At 42.3% G+C, this 16,809-nt stretch overlaps 1 protein-coding gene across 9 annotated transcripts in view; it reads right to left on the bottom strand.

Moving 5' to 3' along the window:
• Positions 1-5,776: 5,776 nt before the first annotated feature.
• Positions 5,777-16,809, bottom strand: part of OSBPL3 (oxysterol binding protein like 3) — a 135,479-nt gene continuing 124,446 nt past the window's right edge. For all 9 annotated transcript variants that reach the window (XM_074984616.1, XM_074984612.1, XM_074984611.1 and 6 more), the window contains 5 exons: positions 16,062-16,206; positions 15,027-15,171; positions 14,241-14,367; positions 9,465-9,587; positions 5,777-7,522 (listed from right to left, as the gene is read on the bottom strand). In XM_074984616.1, coding sequence (XP_074840717.1) covers positions 7,426-7,522; positions 9,465-9,587; positions 14,241-14,367; positions 15,027-15,171; positions 16,062-16,206 — 637 coding nt within the window. In that variant the 3' untranslated portion in view covers positions 5,777-7,425. The remainder of the gene's footprint in view (positions 7,523-9,464; positions 9,588-14,240; positions 14,368-15,026; positions 15,172-16,061; positions 16,207-16,809) is intronic.

Genomic DNA, 16,809 nt, shown 5'->3' with positions numbered 1-16,809 from the left:
GTCTTTCAAACTAACTGTTCTCATCTGCTCTGCTCCAGTCTTTGATTTAGTGCTTTGAAGAGGAAGACAAGCTTTCTGTTTTTCAGTGCCCACTTGGTTTCTTTACTTTAAATGAACTAGTCATTGAACTGAACTAGTTCAATAAACTGCAATGAAGAAAATATTTTCTGTACTGCCGAAGAGGCTGTTGATGTCAAAAGCTGGTTTAAGCTTTCAACAAACTGATTGCAGATGCTTGGACATGTCAGTGATTTGCTTTTCTTTAAAGGCCGTCAGAATATGTGTACTGCTTTTAAAAACAAATTAAATGTTAACATATCAAGGCCAAACTTCCTAAATATGTCATCAAGTTCAAATTATAAATAGGTTTCCTTTTTAAAAAGAAACTGGTACATAATGAAATTTAAACAAAAACCCCTGTTTTGTTTTAAACAAACATTGATTTTTATCCAACCTAAAATATAGTGGGTATTTGCCCTGAAATCAGAGCACAGATTGATGAATAATAAATTAATGCAATGATTAATGATATTGTCCACTTCCATTCACAGTATAATGGTGCCAGAGTGTCCCTTACACTCTTTCCCCCACCTTTTGGTATGTAATTATTTTAGAGTAATTTAACAGTATAGTTTACATAGGGCATCCTCCTTGAGTGTATGTGACAACTATCAAGGCTAAAAAAAATCCATAATGGCAGACTGGACAGACTTGAAAGTTCACTCATGTAATTTTGCAAGTATTTTAAATGCAGTTTTTTGATTTATGTTTACCATTTTTCTGAAATTCAGGGTTTGCTTTATGCAAATTGACTGATTTCAAACTAGTGCTTATTATATTTTTTTTTATAAAATCCAAGGTCATGCTTACATATTTTAGCTCAAATTTCCCTCCCAGTCACAAATTTTTAGTTCAGTAGTCTGCTCTTCTCAATTGCCACTGAAAAGTTGGCAAAACTGAAACACTGATAGCGCCTAATTTCTCACGAACAAGTTAGGAAACACAATCACTTCTTTTCACTGCTTCTGGTCAAAATACCACCACCAGGAGAAAGAGCCTCAAATATTTGCATGAGTTAAAACAGTCAGAATCCCTGTCTCTGGCTCACAAGATACAAAAGACCAGCTAAAGCCCAAGAAGAGAGGATGGTGGCAAAGAGAGTTGTTCTTCATTTATTTTAAAGATGCGTGTTTAGTTTAACAGCTTTCTTAGTTTTTGTGGGCTGATGTCAGGGTCTTTTTAGCTCAATGCAGTTTTTGTTAATTTAAACAGACAGTAGGAAAGGAAGTAGTAGTAGTTTGTGGGGTGAAGTGTGACTCTATATAGATCCAAATTGAAGAAAATGCTATTTAGTTATTAAAAAGAAAAGCTACACTATACTTCAGGAGGCTGGTGTGAATCGCATGTTCATCTTGCCATGAGTAATTGCTTACACATATGGATTAAGAATGTTTTGTATACACAAACAATGTTTTGAAGGGATTTTTCTCCCGGATCTGAATATATTTGTAATTAACTAAAAGGATCAACAATTATTGTCAACTAGCTCTGTGACATGACTGGATTTTTCTATTGGATATGGAAGCCCTTTAATGTGCCCAGTGTATCTATTGGCCCCAAATATTGTGCGGGGGGATCGTATGAGGGGTCTAATGAATACTAATGCTGCCCTGAATCTGTGTGTGCTGCTTTTATGTCTGTATCATGTTTGTAGGGGAAGTTATAGATTTTAGCTCTATAGTTGTGTTAGGAATATTCAGAGCCACAAGTGCGAGGTGTGATTGTCACCCCAGCCAGGGTACTTGAGTGAGACAAAAGGACAAAACACATTAAGAATTTGAGACTGTCTCCTGGGATTCATCCAATGACAGTTTGCCACAGAGGCTCACCTGGGTCAGGTGACTTTTGACCCTCAAGGGCATGATGGGAAGAAGAAAGAGCTTTGTCCCTGAACAGAAGTGAGAACCATAAATTGGACTTAGCAGCATCCATCTTGGGCTGTTGTTCTTTGTGCCCCTGGCACCTGCTCCAAGGGTCCATCTTCCAGCAGGTTGACCCCAGCGGGCCAGATCTACAGTTCTCCAGTAACTGAAACGATGTAACCTGAAATGGACTTTCAGAGACTTCAGAATCAGCAAATAACACCTCTGGCCTGCATCAAAAGCTGTGATTGATGTAAGTAAAGTATTGCTTTAGCAATTTTTCTAACCCTGTTCTTTCTTTTTATTAATAAATCTTTATGTATTTAGATCTTAATGATTGGTGAGTGTGGTGATTTGTGTAAGGCCCAGCTATATATTGGCTGAAGGGCTGTGGCTGGACCCTTTGTGGCCCAGAAGAATCTTTGTGGAGTTGGTGAACACATTTAAGAGCCTCTCACCTTAAGTTGGGGTTGTTGGTCTGGGTTGGTGTAGCAGCTGGGAAGTCTGTGGGTTTGCTTGTATGGCGTTGGGCTGGCCAAGGGGCTCGCAGAAGTGCTGTGGCGGCTGGTTGGATTCACCTTAGTGAGGATGAAATCCCAGGTTGGGGCTGTGAGTAGTCTGGCTTTTAAGAAAGGTAACCCTGAAATGATTTCTCTAGCTGTGGCCAGAAGCCTGCAGTGGAAACGTAGGCTAAGAGAAATGCCAGTGCTCTACCTTACTCAGTAGTTTCAACCTTTCCCAGTGGTTAACATTCATGCTGCACCCCTGGGAAGCATACAGTGAGGAAGGAGTGCCAGGTTTGACACAAGGAAATAATCCGGATTCCTTTGGTACCATAGTGTCAGGCACTCACTTTCCTGATCTGGGAGATTTGTCTGAGTGAGAAGTGAAGAAGTAGGCCTGTGTACCAAATCTTTGGGAATTCCTGGATAACTTAGGACCTAAGCTAATGCAAAAATGCATGTTTGCCAGACTGTAATACATGCACCCCCCAGGAGCAAGAGAGACATCTCTGGGGGCAGTAGGCAGGAGATATTGTGTAATGGAGGATTTTATTTTTTGCATTTTCAGAATAGGCTCGTCAGTCAAAGCTTTATAACTGTAAGAATTGGTTATATAACATACAGTAGTTAATTTACTTCAGGAGGTATTAATGAGAACAGACTCTTCGCCTCTGATTAACATATAACATAGGCTCAGTTCCCCACAATTGTCCCGTCTGAATTCAGCACTTATGTACAAATGGGGTGGGCGATGGGGGAGAAGTGAAGTATGAATTGGCCACTAAAGATGGGTTGTTTTGAGAAGAACACACAGTATCCGTGATGAGTAAGGTTGGGATACGCAGGCTGGTAGTAGATCCTGGAAGGTGTTATTCAACAGTGACACTTGCTTATTGTGACACTGGAAAAACAAGTTACTCAGCTCCTCATAACTGTTGTCCTTCAAGATGTGTTGCTCATATCCATTCCAGTTAGGTGCATGCACGCTGTCTCTACAATTGTCAGAAGGTTTTTCTCCTAGCTGCACCCATCATGTCTGCACTGGAGGATAGTCAGTATCTCACCCAGCTGACCCATGTCTCCTGCCATCCCTCTTGCCAGTTACTCCAACAGAGGGGAAGGTGGTAGGATTTGCAATGGATATTAACAACACATCTCAAAGAACAACAGTTACGAATCGTCATTCTTTGAATGACTGCTCAGATTGAGTCCAGTTAGGTGACCCCGAAACCTTACGTGGGCTGGAGTTATCATATCACAGGCTGGAGCACTGTTCTGTCAAAAGCTGCATCATCTGATGTGCTAGATGATGGCATAGTGAGATGTGAACATAGATGCTGGAGGACTGAGTTACTGCCCTGCAGGTTTCTGGGATCAGCACCTGCACTAGGAATACCACTGATGAGGCCTGTGCACGTGTGGCGTACGCTTGTAAGTGCTGGGGCAGGCACATTGGCCACTTCATAGCACATGCAGATACAGGATGTGATCCAGGAGGAAATGTTTGAGATGAAACCAGAAGACCTTTGTGTCTGCTACCATAACGAACTGTGTGGATGGTGAGTATAAGGTGCAAAGGGAGGCAATGCCTCCTGTGGGCCTTAGTGCTTCACCTCTCCCCTTCTTCCTGTTCCAGGGGTCGGCAACCTGCAGCTCTTTAAGTAGCCACTTGTGGTTCCGAGTGCTGCCACCACCGACTCCCCTTTAAGCGGCAGCAGCTCCAGAGCCACTGAGCAGTCAGGGGCAGTGAGGAGCCCTGAAGTGAAGCCATTCAGTAGGGGCTGTCCCATGTGGGCAGAAGTCAGCTGGCAAGAGAGTAGGTGCAGCCTGCCCCAAGAAGGCCGTGGGGAAAAGTGGAGGACCTGTGTGCACTGAGGCAAGTTAATCCTGGGGCTTGGTGTGGGGGGGAGGTTGGGGCTCAGAGGGGTTAAGCCTGGGGTTTGGGGGTGAATTTGGGGGCTGAGGCTGGTACAGCCTGGAAATGGGTGTAACAACTTTCTAACTGGTACAAATAATTGTGCATGCACTGTTCTTAAAATAGAGGTGATAAAACACGGTTTGATGTTTTTATAGACTGTCTCATTCACGTTCCTTGCGGCTCCTTAAGGATTGATTTTGTAACTGAATTTGAGCTCTTCTCACCACTTTGGCTGCAGACCCCTGCCCTATTCCTTTTCTGACAACTCCTGAAGGCCCCCATGGCAGGCTGTTCCAACTTGCAGATTGGTGACTCTTCCCTCTCCCCCAAGTGGATTTGTTAACTTAAAAGCGAATAGGCTTTGAGCTTGCCAGACCTATTAACATAACATTGAACCTGTTAAAGGGCCATTACCTGGGTAATGAAGCTATTTAAACAGCCATGCATCAACCATGAATTTACTCTCAAAGAATTGTGTCATACCAGGGCTTTTTTTGTGGCAGTACATGCTGGTAGGCAGTACTGGCACCTCCGCATCAGTATTCCCCCGCCCCTTGGGTGGGATTCTGGGGCTGGCAGTCGGGCTCTGTGCCCCAGCCAGCTTCCAGCCATGGGGCTGCAGCATCCCCCTTCTGCCTGGGTTCCTGCAGCTGGGGCTGGTGGCAGGGCTAGGTGCTCCCTATTGGCCCTAGAGCAGTGCAGGGCCAGGAGCCAGAGCCCCCACACTCTGCAGGAGCAGGGGCTTGGAACTGGAGCCCCTACCTTCTTGCCAGCAGCCCTAGCCGTGTGAATCCCAGTGAGGAGGGGAGGGGCAGGGAGCCAGCTGAGTACCTGCTCCTTTTTCTGTTTAAAAACAAAACAAAAAAAGGGCACTGTGTATTACTGTTTCTTCAGGCCCTTAGTTTAACAATAGCTTTAAATATTTCACTAATTTGTGGCTGAATGTTATAAAAATCACATCTCTAAAAAATCTAGACCCTGAAACTACCCCCATGTGTGTCATCTCTGATCTAGAAGTCGCAATAACGAATTCCTGAGCCAGCTTTTTGATTATTATCATGAAAATAAACAGACCTGCAAGAGGGGATTGGACTGCATAATTCCTGCAACTCCCTCAAAGCAGTCCAACTACGCCCACTGGATAAGTTTTTCCATCCAGTCAAAAAGCCTAGGTTTCCCCTTTGCCTCAAGATGAGCATGTATTACTTCAAGCTAGTGACTTTACAATGATCATGTCCTGCATCTCTAAAGACCACTTTAAATAAAAGAACAACACTTGAGTAATACTCTGTGCAAATGAGAGAAAAGCTGATTTGCAAAGTGAGTTAAACTAAGGTAGCATCTGTGCCTATGAAATCAGTGGAGTCTTAAAGGTGCTGCCAGGAAAAATTAAGTAATACGTTTAACTGACATCACAAAATAATTTTAAAATGGAATTTTTATAGCACTTGTTTAATGTTATACATGATACAATAAACTTGCAGTAAACAGATCCGGTATTTGAAGGGGTTTCTTTAAGACTGCATCTGCATAGAGTAAACTGGAAGTTTTTCCAACACTGACCACTCAGCTCTTCATTTTCCCCAACTACAACCTGCATGAGTTAGAAACTGGCTAAACACAGCAACAACTTTGGACTCACTTGTCTTTTGATTTGTACAATCTCAAAACCTTCAGTAATTATTATGATTATTTTTTTTTGCAAGTTAAACCAGTGGAAACCCTTCAACGTCACCACAGTCTCACACAGGATTTGCATGCAATAGACCTAGCAGGTGCAGATCAGTCTTAGGTTCTAGTTGGGCCAGGAATGTAAACTGCTTTGAGAGTATAATCTGGTTTGCTACATATGCTACTTTTATTACTTTGATTTTCAGGGAAAAGGGAACACCCCCACCACTTCCATTCAAATGTGTAATTTTCTACAAGTCTATTTCCTGATGTAGTTTGATAGACATATTTCTGATATGCATGACAATGCTACCTCTTTGTCCAAAAGTACAGAAAAGGGATACAAGCAATAGTGCAGGACACTTAAATATTTATCTGAACACAACAAGCAGTTAAAGGAAGATCAAAGATTCCATACATGTAATTATAAGGCAGATGGTCTTTTTTCTTAGTACAAGATCTTAAATATGCTGCTTATTATAAGAGGTAGAATATATCAAATTTATTTAAGAAAACATCTGTTACTTTAACACAATAATTTAAGTTTTTATAAAGTATCCCTGTTGTGAGGTTTTTGTGTTTTTTTTTTCTTTTTTTTTTTTTTTTTTTTTTTTTAAGGTAAATAAGAGAAGTCCAGCTATGGAAGCGTAAGATTTTGTGCTCTATGTTGATTTTACTTAATGGGAAAAGAGAGAACGATCTTCTTTCATCTGGTCAGTGCTCAACCATTAAAAAACCCTCTTTGGGGCCGTAATTTTGAAAGATTCCAATGAAAAGATTTGGTGGTGATTCCTGATCTTCTAGTGTTATGTGTAACAGGATACAACTGTAAGTAAGGCAGTAGAACCATACATACAAGCTCACTACCACCTCAGGCTAATAGCAAGCAAATGAAAAAAAAGTCAGGAATTTATTTAATCTCTGCAGAAGAAAAAATAAAGGTTATTCAGACTCCTGTAGATTCACTTGCTTTCGGTAATAAAAAACTGTCTGAGACAAGAGACAGCTGAACTACTCGTTCCAGTCTTGGTAGCCCACTTGAAGTTCATGTAACCATGGCTTCCATTCATGTTTTTTTTAACCATGGCCAGGACACTGATATTTTCTCCTTTGCAATTCAATAAGGCAAAAATTAAATCTGAACTCGCATAAGTAGTGTTAAAGCTTCTTTATCTCCCCTCCCCAGCAATTAACATTCTAGAATGTTTTTTTTTATGAAATAGTTTATAAAAACAGGGTTTTTATACATTCAGACAATCATGGTAATCTAGTAGTAAAGAAATCAAATAAAGAAAATATATATATGTCAAATTCTAAGTTAAGCACAATTCTAGAAGGTACTCTTTATGTATGAAGCCACACACACATAAAAACCAGAGAAATACAGATAAGCATCCTCTATAGTCCTCTTTCACCATAGAATGGGATTGTCCAGTTTGGAAAAACCAGGGTCTTTTCTAAGTTCCATGTATGTTCCATTGCTCACCCAAGAGTCATCTGTGGACTTCCTGTCAAAAGATTGAACAGTTTCCTGAATATACAGCTGAAGACTTTTGTACTTTTGCTATGCCTTTTGCTTTCTTGGTCCTGCCACCCCACTCCCTTTAGGTCCTGAGTTGTTTGACTTGGAGAGGAGGTAAGCATCCACAATTTGCTTAGATTTTTGCTGTAATAGTGAGTGCTCAGCACTTTAAAAAAAAATCAGGCTCTTGGCTTCTCCCTTGCCTTAACTTAAACCCTTGTACTCTGGGTGGAGAAAAAGGTCATCTAGAGATCTCCTCCACTTTGCTCTCACAAAGCTATTTCCTGAGACAGAGCGGTCTTCCTAAATGATCCAGGATATCCCATAAAGGGCTGGAGTGCAACCTCAGCACATTTGTGGATGACAGGAATTTAGGGGAGAGGTGGATACGCTGGAAGGTAGGGTTAGCTAGACAAATTGGAGGATTGGGCCAAAAGAAATCTGATGAGGTTTAACAAAGACAAGTGCAGAGTCCTGCACTTAGGACAGGGAAATCCTGAGCACCTCTGTAGGCTGGGAACCAACTGGTTAAGCAGCAGCTCTGCAGAAAATGGCTTGGGCATTACAATACAATAAACCATCGAGTTATGCAGGGGTTGCATTCCTGCAACCTCTGCGTAACTCAAATTTTTGCCCAAGTCGGGGGTGAGACAGGAACCAGGTTGCAGCCTAGTTCGTGGCTCCTCTGGGCTTGCAGGAGCCAGAAAACCGACCAGCTCACCATGGCTGGTCAGTTTCCTGGCTCCCAGAGTGGTGGGGAGCCAGGAGGCAGCCTGGTTCCCAGCTCCCCCTGCTTGCAGAACCTGGAAAACTGACCAACTCATGTCTGGTCAGTTTCCCAGTTCCTGCCAGTGCAGGGCAGCCGGGAACCAGGCTGCCACTTGGTTCCCAGCTGCCTGCCACTTGGGGGACCGGGGGAACTGACTAGCCATGAACTGGTCAGGTTTGTCACTCCCGCAAGTGGCAGGGAGCTGGGAACCACACCTATGGGCAGTGAGGCAGGCTGACAGCCGCAGAGCAGCTTCAAGTTGTGCTTAGCGTGCAACTTGAAGCCGTGTATTTTGAGGGTTTACTGTAGATGAGAAGCTGGATATGAGCCAACAGCATGCCCTTGTAGCCAAGGAGACCAATGGCATATTGGATGCATCAGTAGGACCCTTTTTTTTTAAATCACACCTTTATATGCACATTATAAAATGTTACTTTTTCATGTTCCCCTGCTAAAAGTAAGGCACCTACCCCCACTGGATATGGCTGTTCTATTTTCAGTCTGGTCTCAACCTTCTTACTAGATCCTGAGCCAAGGACATGGCAGGTTAACGGACTGCTCTTCCAAACATTCCTTTTAAATTTCTAGTCACCAAATCCTGCGTTAACCATTTAGTATTACAAAGGAAAAGTGTTTCTCCTTCCTTATACAAACACATTCAAATGACTTTGTTGCTTACATACAGCATCAGCTTGCTAGCCCAGGAAACAAACCTGCTGCACATGCAGCTCTTGTCAACTTCACTGGGCGGGCTCTGCGGGGAGGGGCTAACACAGGAGAGATGCCAAGCCTAATTCTTTCACTTCATCTGTGTGCCTTAACTCTTACATGAAGGGATGAAAAGACACGCTAATTCCCCAAGCTAGTTCAATCTACAGCCTCAGTATGGAGGCTGCCAGCTGAGATTTGTTTATGGGGATTACAAATACAAACACACAAAAAAAGGTTAGGGATGCCATAGAGGAGGGCACATTTGTTCCTTGTCTACGAACCCAAGTCTGAAGCAAGTTTACATGGCCACGTTCCAAAAAAACATGACTGTAAAAGCTAGCTCATGTAAATACTCACTCTCTGCTCCATGCTGGTATAAAGACAATGCTGTGAGCTGCGACACAAAGGCATCCCTAAATTACAGTATCTGACATTTGTTATGTAGTACCTGAAAAATCTAGGGTGATGCTCCAGGTTGTTTTCTTCTAGAACCTTTCGCCGGTCTCGCTGCAGCTGTTCAATCCTCTGCTTTTGTACTTCAGCTCCTTCGATATTCCCCTCCTCTAGAAATCTACAGCACAGCAATGATATAAGAGATAGGGCTTCTCTCTTGTTTTTGCAATCCCCTCCCATTGACTCAAAGTTTCTGAGGCTGACCGCAAAGATCACGCAGTCTGTAATGCAGTTATCATGAACAATTACAGAGTGAGATTTTTCATTCACATTAAAGGAAAAGTGATGCATTAAGCTGGAAGGGGTTGCAAGCACTTTGGAGGACAGGATTAGAAATTAAATTATGTTCAATCAAGAGAAGCGCAAAGTGCCACAAGTAGGAAAGAAAAATCCAGTGCACAAAATTAAAAAAAAACAAAAACATAATTAGGCAGTAGTGCTGTGGCAAAGAATCTGGGGGTTTATAGTGGATCACAAGTTGATTCCTCATCCTCTAAGAAAACTTACAGCTCGCTTTCAAAAGAGAAGCCAGGGAGCTAAATTCCTAGCTCTGCTAGATTCTAAAAATCATGGACTCAGAGAAGCTGGTTTTTTTACTGTTTACTACAACAAAACTGTAACAGCCCTAACTGCTAACTCTCAGTTAGCTATTTCACTTTAAGCGGTCTACCACGCGTGACCCCTTTATACTTAACAATCTGCCCCAATTTGTTATAAGTTTAGGCGCTCTGGTTTTCTCACCAGACTTGAAGATAAATCTGAAGCTCAAAAAAAAAATGCATCTCTTCCATCAATAGACCAATAAGAGATTACCTCACCTAACTGGTCTCTCTCCAGCTAAATATGAGTGAACAATGTGATGCTACTGTGAAAAGACAAAAGTCATGCTAGATATATTACCAGGAGTGCCATATCTAAGATTCAGGAGGTAATTTTTTTCCCCACTGGAGGCCTCTGCTGAAGTGTTGTGTTGAGTTCTAATGTCACTCTTTAAGAATGATATGAATAAACTGGAGAGAGTCCAGAGAAAAGTAACAAATATGATGAAAAGTTTAGAACACACAAGAAAAGTTGGAAAAATTGGGTAACATTAGTCTAGAGAAAGAAGACTGAAGGGAAACAGAATAATTCAAATATGTAAAAGCAACACTGACGTCAAAGATGGTCTAGGTATACTTAATCCTGCCTGAGCTCTGGAGAATGGACTAGACCAGTGATTCTTAATCTTGTCTGATTAGTCTTCAATACTCCATGTTTTATTTAAACTTAAAAACCATTTGCTTACAAAAGCCAGACATAAAAATACAGAAGTGTTACAGCACACAATGGCTATGTCTACACAAGGGCATAAAGTCGATTTTAAGGCACTTGATTTTACAATGTGACAGTCCTCACTGCAAATACCATTGGGTTGATTTTAAGGGGCACTAAAGTAGACTTTCTTGTCCCGCCCCTCCAATGTAGTGTAATGCCAAGCTTGAATTTATAAGGTTGAATTTATGCTAATGTGGAAACACTGTTACTTTAAATTGACTTTACCGGCCTCCTGAGGTATCCCACAATGCCTGAATCTGTCTGTTCTGGCCGTTTTCACCTCTGCTGCTCTCCAGGTGTGCAGGAAGTAGGTAACAGGAAGCCCAGCAATTGAATTCATTTTATTTCTGGACAGTGTGGTGATCACACCTTGCCGTGGTTTCTCAGGGTCACAAAAGAGCCCCAGCTTAAAGCCATCAGGAGATCCAGGCTCTCATTTCTGTGTGGGTGGATGAGTGTGTGCTGAGTTACCCCGGGGACACTCAGGAGTGCCAGGTGAAAAACATCAAGCCCCCTTCCCCCTCAGCACACATGACTGCCAGGCTATGTGGACCATGTCTGCAGACAGCAGCCTGCCCTGTCCTGCATGGGAGTTCAGTGCTTGAGGGCTTCTTCCCTGCACCGGATTTAGCAGAAGAGGTGGAGAAACTTATTTTTTGGGCTTCAGATTTTATGGGACGGCCTACCCCCAAGGCACCATGTGGCTGGCAGGCTAGCTTCTCTCCCCTCCCCTCCCACCACATGGCTAACCCCTTCCATCCCTCCATAGCTTTTGGGCAATGCAGACCATACTTCCAGACAGCCACATGTCCTGCCCTGATGGGGTTTCAGTGCTGGAGAGGGCAACATAATCATAAGGGCCGTGTCTACACTAGCCCCAAACTTCGAAATGGCCATGCTAATGGCCATTTCAAAGTTTACTAATGAAGCGCTGAAATACATATTCAGTGCCTCATTAGCAAGCGGGCGGCTGCGGCACTTCGAAATTGACGCGGCTCATCCCAGTGGGGCTCCTTTTCAAAAGGACCCCGCCTATTTCGAAGTCCTATTATTCCTATGAGCAGATGGGAATAAGGGGACTTTGAAGTAGCCAGGGTCCTTTCGAAAAGGAGCCCCGTATGAACGACCCGCGCGGCTGCGACCCGCGTCAATTTCGAAGTGCCGCAGCCGCCCGCATGCTAATGAGGCACTGAATATGTATTTCAGCGCTTCATGAGTAAACTTCGAAATGGCCATTTGCATGGCCATTTCGAAGTTTGGGGCTAGTGCAGACATAGCCAAAGAGTTTGCAACTCATCTTAAAAGCTTCAGCATCTGGACTTTACAATGGCCACCCAACAACCATTTTACGGGGCTGCCCCCTACCCAAGCCACCATGAGCATGGTGGCTAGGCCCCTGCCACCACACAGCGGATGGGCGGAGTGGACCATGCCTGCAGGCAGCAGCATGTCCTGCCCTGCTTGGGGTTTCAGTGCTAGAGAGGGCTTTTTTCCTGCCCAGGATTTAGCAGGAATGCCCAAGGAAAGTGGTTTGTACTCCCGGTCTCAGCTGACTCTTTCTCCATTTTGTGGACCCATATATCTTCCTTCTGGTTGTTAATTACTCCATGCCCTTTATGGAGTGCTGCAAAGAATCACCCAAATAATTGATAGAATGCACTTCCGCCATGAAAGCAACAACATCAAAAAAAAGTTTGCCGGGTGAAGGCTTCTTCCCTGCGAGAAACTTGTTTTCTCGCCTCCACATTACACAGGGGCTGGCCCCCTCAAGGCACCATGCTCCTAGCGGCTCACCCTCTTCCCCTCACCATGAGGCCAGCACATTTTACAGGGGCTGGCTCTCCCAAGGCACCGTGCGCCTGGCGGGCTAGAACCTTCCCCTCCCTGCCATAAGACTAGTCCCTGTGCCATCACTATCATGTGGCAGCTGCGCAATGGAGACCATGCAGCCTCTTTCCATTGAGATGATAGTCCATAAAGAAAAGCTGCCTCTTTCTGGAACACAGACGACTCAAACAATTTCTCTCACTGGGGACACAGACTTCTGAAAAATGGCTGTTTGTGGCACCTATCCCACAGTTCCTTCAGCCCCATTGCATTCTGGGTTTTTTGTCAGTGCATTATGGGTGGAAAATGCCCTGCATGTGGTTATAAGGGTGTGTGAGGTTATCTTCTCAGACTGCATTGTCCTCATTCCCCTCAACATTGAAAACAAAGCACTACTGAAAAACTGTCCAACTTTGGTAGTTACTGGGATGCACTAAGTCGACTTTGTGAGCAGGTGCAGACACTACTTTGACTTTATAAAATCTAGTGTTACAAAGTCAACTTTAGTAAATCTGACTTTATTTCATAGTGTAGACATAGCCTATTACTGAAAAATTGCTTACTTTCTCATCCTTACCATATAATTATAAATTAAATTGATTGGATTATTAAATATTCTACTTACATTTCAGTGCATAGCATACAGAGAAGTATAAACAAGTTATTCTCTGTATGCAATTTTAGTTTGCACCAGCTTTGCTAGTGCTTTTTAATTTAACCTGTTGTAAGACTGTGCAAATATCTAGATTGGTTTATGTGCTGTGGAAGACCTCTGCATACCCCAAGGAATACACATACTTGTTTTGAGAACTATGGGACTAGATAACCCCTTGAAGTCCCTTCCAGCCTTACATTTCCATGATTCTATGAAAACCAGATCTGCAGGGCTTTGTCTGCACTAGGTTCTCCCCTTCATGCCCCTTTACATTTCCCATTTTTACAGTTCTTCCAGTGGTAGAGACCATGGAAACCCAGACAAGGCACTGATGGATGTTGACATGTTAACCGCCATAGCCAAGCTTTTTAGAAGATTTTAGAGCAGGCAGGGGGCCTGACAGAAATTATTGGGCCCCTTGGCAAGGTGAGGGGTCAGCCGCTCTATGCCTGTGAAAGAGGCAGGACCTCAGGCAGAAGGGGTGTGGCTTGGGGCTAGCCTCCCACTACTCAGAACACGCTGTGCAGGGCTCCCAGTGGTAATTTAAAGAGCCTGGGGCTCCAGATGTTGCCAGTGCTGAAAGAGCAGCAGCAACGAGCCCTGGACCCTTTTGAATTGCCAGGCCCTGAGGATGCTGCCATCATTCCCCCGCACTGGTGGGCCTGAAGGCAGGGTCTCAGTTTTTGGGCAAATAGCAAAATCTGCAAGGTACTGAACTTCCAGAGAATACCAAGCGCTCATCCTCTAAAAAACAAGACTCAAAAGATTCCCAAATTCAGGCCCCTCAGATAATGCACCTAACATCACATTGCACAAGAAGTTAAGAAGGTTAAATCTGATCTGTTTAAGCCCACATCATTGCTAGCAGTAAATGTGCAATATACACAAAACAGGCCAAATCTGAAATGAAAAAGTGGCTCCATAGAGAGTAAAGAATAGCGTATGAAAATAATACATAGCTCCAAAACACTTTACCTTTGGTCTGGCCTAAATCGTGTGTCAGTGGGTGGTAGGAATGGTCTACTCTGTGGGTCCAGTTCATTTAACTCTAATGCAAATTGTGTAAATCCATAATACTGCTCAGAATCTTTAGGCATGGGATCTAACAAGAAACACAAAGAGTGAAAATAAGGCTTTTATCTCCTTTTTTATGAAGTCCTGCTATTTACACATAAAAGCTTTAAAGCTCACATCACCCCAAAGGGCTTCCTGGAATCACAATCAAACGAAATAGAACGAAAAAGGATACATAGCATATTGCAGAAGGGTATGATTTCTTAACTTGCTACCATTTTGGAGAGAGATGGGTGCAACCATCCAAGATTGTGTAAGTGCCTATTTGAATTAGATTGCAGAACTGACCTTTTCGGGCTCATCTTTAAATTTGTAAGAATGGGTATCCATTAAACATCTTCAGAGACTTAAAAAAAGGGAATATTTTAAAGGAAAAGAACCCTAACACCTACACTTGCCCAAATGTGGAGTTAAGATCCAAAATAAGGGGAATACAGAACAAAAGGTTACAAAAAATCCATTATTAGTTTCTTCACCAAGACTAATATTAGAAAAATCTAATTACACAAATTAGCTTTTCAGATTTAAGTTTTCATGTTATAAGCAGAACACCAAATTTATGTACAACAACAACAACAACAAACCTGGACCTAGCACGTAGCATTATATGAGAGATCAACATAGGGGTAAATTCATTCTCAAGCAAATTTAAATTCTGCACAAATGTTGATTATACTGCTTACTAACTTGCTCTCCATATGCAGGTTGGTGACGATGGGGTCCCACAGTATATACTTTCATGCCATTTCCCAAATAGTCGATGCACTACTTTCCCATTTCTGTCTGTGATGCTGCCTTCAATCTCGTGCATATTGGGATTCCAATATTTTGCCTACAGTTAAAATATATAGAAACAACATTGCTGCAAAGATAGAAGTAGGAATTATATTGCCATTTAGATACGTGATTGTTGTAGAACCTATGAGGGGGATTTTTTCTGAAAGAATAGCTATATGTAAGATCTTGGACAAATATTCATTCATTTCCATTTACACTACACAGTGTTACAAACATCAAGCAGTCCTCACTTAATTTCAAAAGTTGATTGTTAAAACTCCTTTAAATGTTTTTTAAAAAAAATGGAAATTTCAGAGTTTTTTTTTAAATAAAGGGCAAAGTTAAGCAGAAAAGGGTAACACAGAGATTGGACTTTGATTTTACAAAGCCAAAGACAGAATCAGAGATGGGTCAGATTCATGGCCTATTTATCTGAACTCCTTCACTTCTGCAAATTTAGGAAAAATTAGTGCTCAGATAAGCAGACCCAATATTATCCAAATTTATGATGTAGAACACTTAAGATTTGCAATACATCTCAAACCAAAATCTCAGCTGCAAAGGCTGACTGTATATGTCTTTATAGTAACAGAGAGAATACAGGCCAACATGGCTACCTAACAAAACAAATCAGCAGTCCTGTAGCACTTTCAAGACTAACAAAATAATTTATTAGGTAATGAGTTTTTGGGAGACAGACCCACTTCTTCAGATTGGGGCTGTCCCCCAAGAGCTCATCACCTAATAAATTATTTTGTTAGTCTTTAAAGTGCTACATGACTGTAGGTTTGTTTTGTATGTCTTTGTAATTTTTCAATTAAAAATAAGTTTTGAAAATCACTTCAGTGTTATCTAGAAAGTGACATAATACTCCTGGGAACAAAAAAAAGTGTCAAAGGGTGTTTTACAGTAGCTCATTTGCCCTTCTGCAGATGCATACAACACCTTTATGAACGTCAGCTTGCAGAGACAAGAGTCGTCATTCCGGTTTTTGATGATGATCTCTCCATAGTGTTCAATCCATCTTTGCCCACTTAAGATGTTATGGATGCAAGAAGTCACCTTATTCCACTCAAAATGGTCTCTGAAACTTCAAATAAGATAAAGGGATGAATGATGCCATCCCTACAATAATCAATAAACTCATAACAATGGCTAGTGAGGGAATTTTCTTATTCAAAATGCAAAGTAAGTCTTTCCAAATACATGAGTCTTCTCTTCCTTTCTCCTTCCCCTTCCCGGCAAGCACAATGATACAGCAAGAAATCCATTTCCCTGAAAAACCTTTGCACTTCAGGAGCAAATCATAGCAATGAATTACATTAGTGGTTCTAGCTCACTGTATACTGTCTTAAATTATGGCAAAGCTAAAGTAATAGTTTTTGTATTGCATATTACAAGCAATGAGGGGAAGGAGCATTAAAGTGCCCATTTAGTTTAGTGTCCACTTTTCATAGTCCCTCACAAACCTAGGACCTGAATGAAAGCTTTCTGAAGTCAAGGGGAGTCTATTGACTTCAGTTAGGTCCTCAAAGCACAAGAGAGCTTGTACCGTAGGTGAGAGTGTGAAAAGAGAGACTTATCTCCATTCTGAAAAGGCAGTTGCAAGACAGAGCAAGAGTGAAAGGATAATGATGAAATAAAACAAGGCAATTATAGAACTTTAACATCTATACGCCAAGACATTTCTTTG

Source organism: Carettochelys insculpta, chromosome 2, assembly GCF_033958435.1.
Source record: "Carettochelys insculpta isolate YL-2023 chromosome 2, ASM3395843v1, whole genome shotgun sequence".
Taxonomy (NCBI): Eukaryota; Metazoa; Chordata; order Testudines; family Carettochelyidae; genus Carettochelys; species Carettochelys insculpta.
The sequence above is the reverse complement of the archived record's forward strand: the minus strand, read 5'-3'. Positions and strand labels throughout refer to the sequence as shown.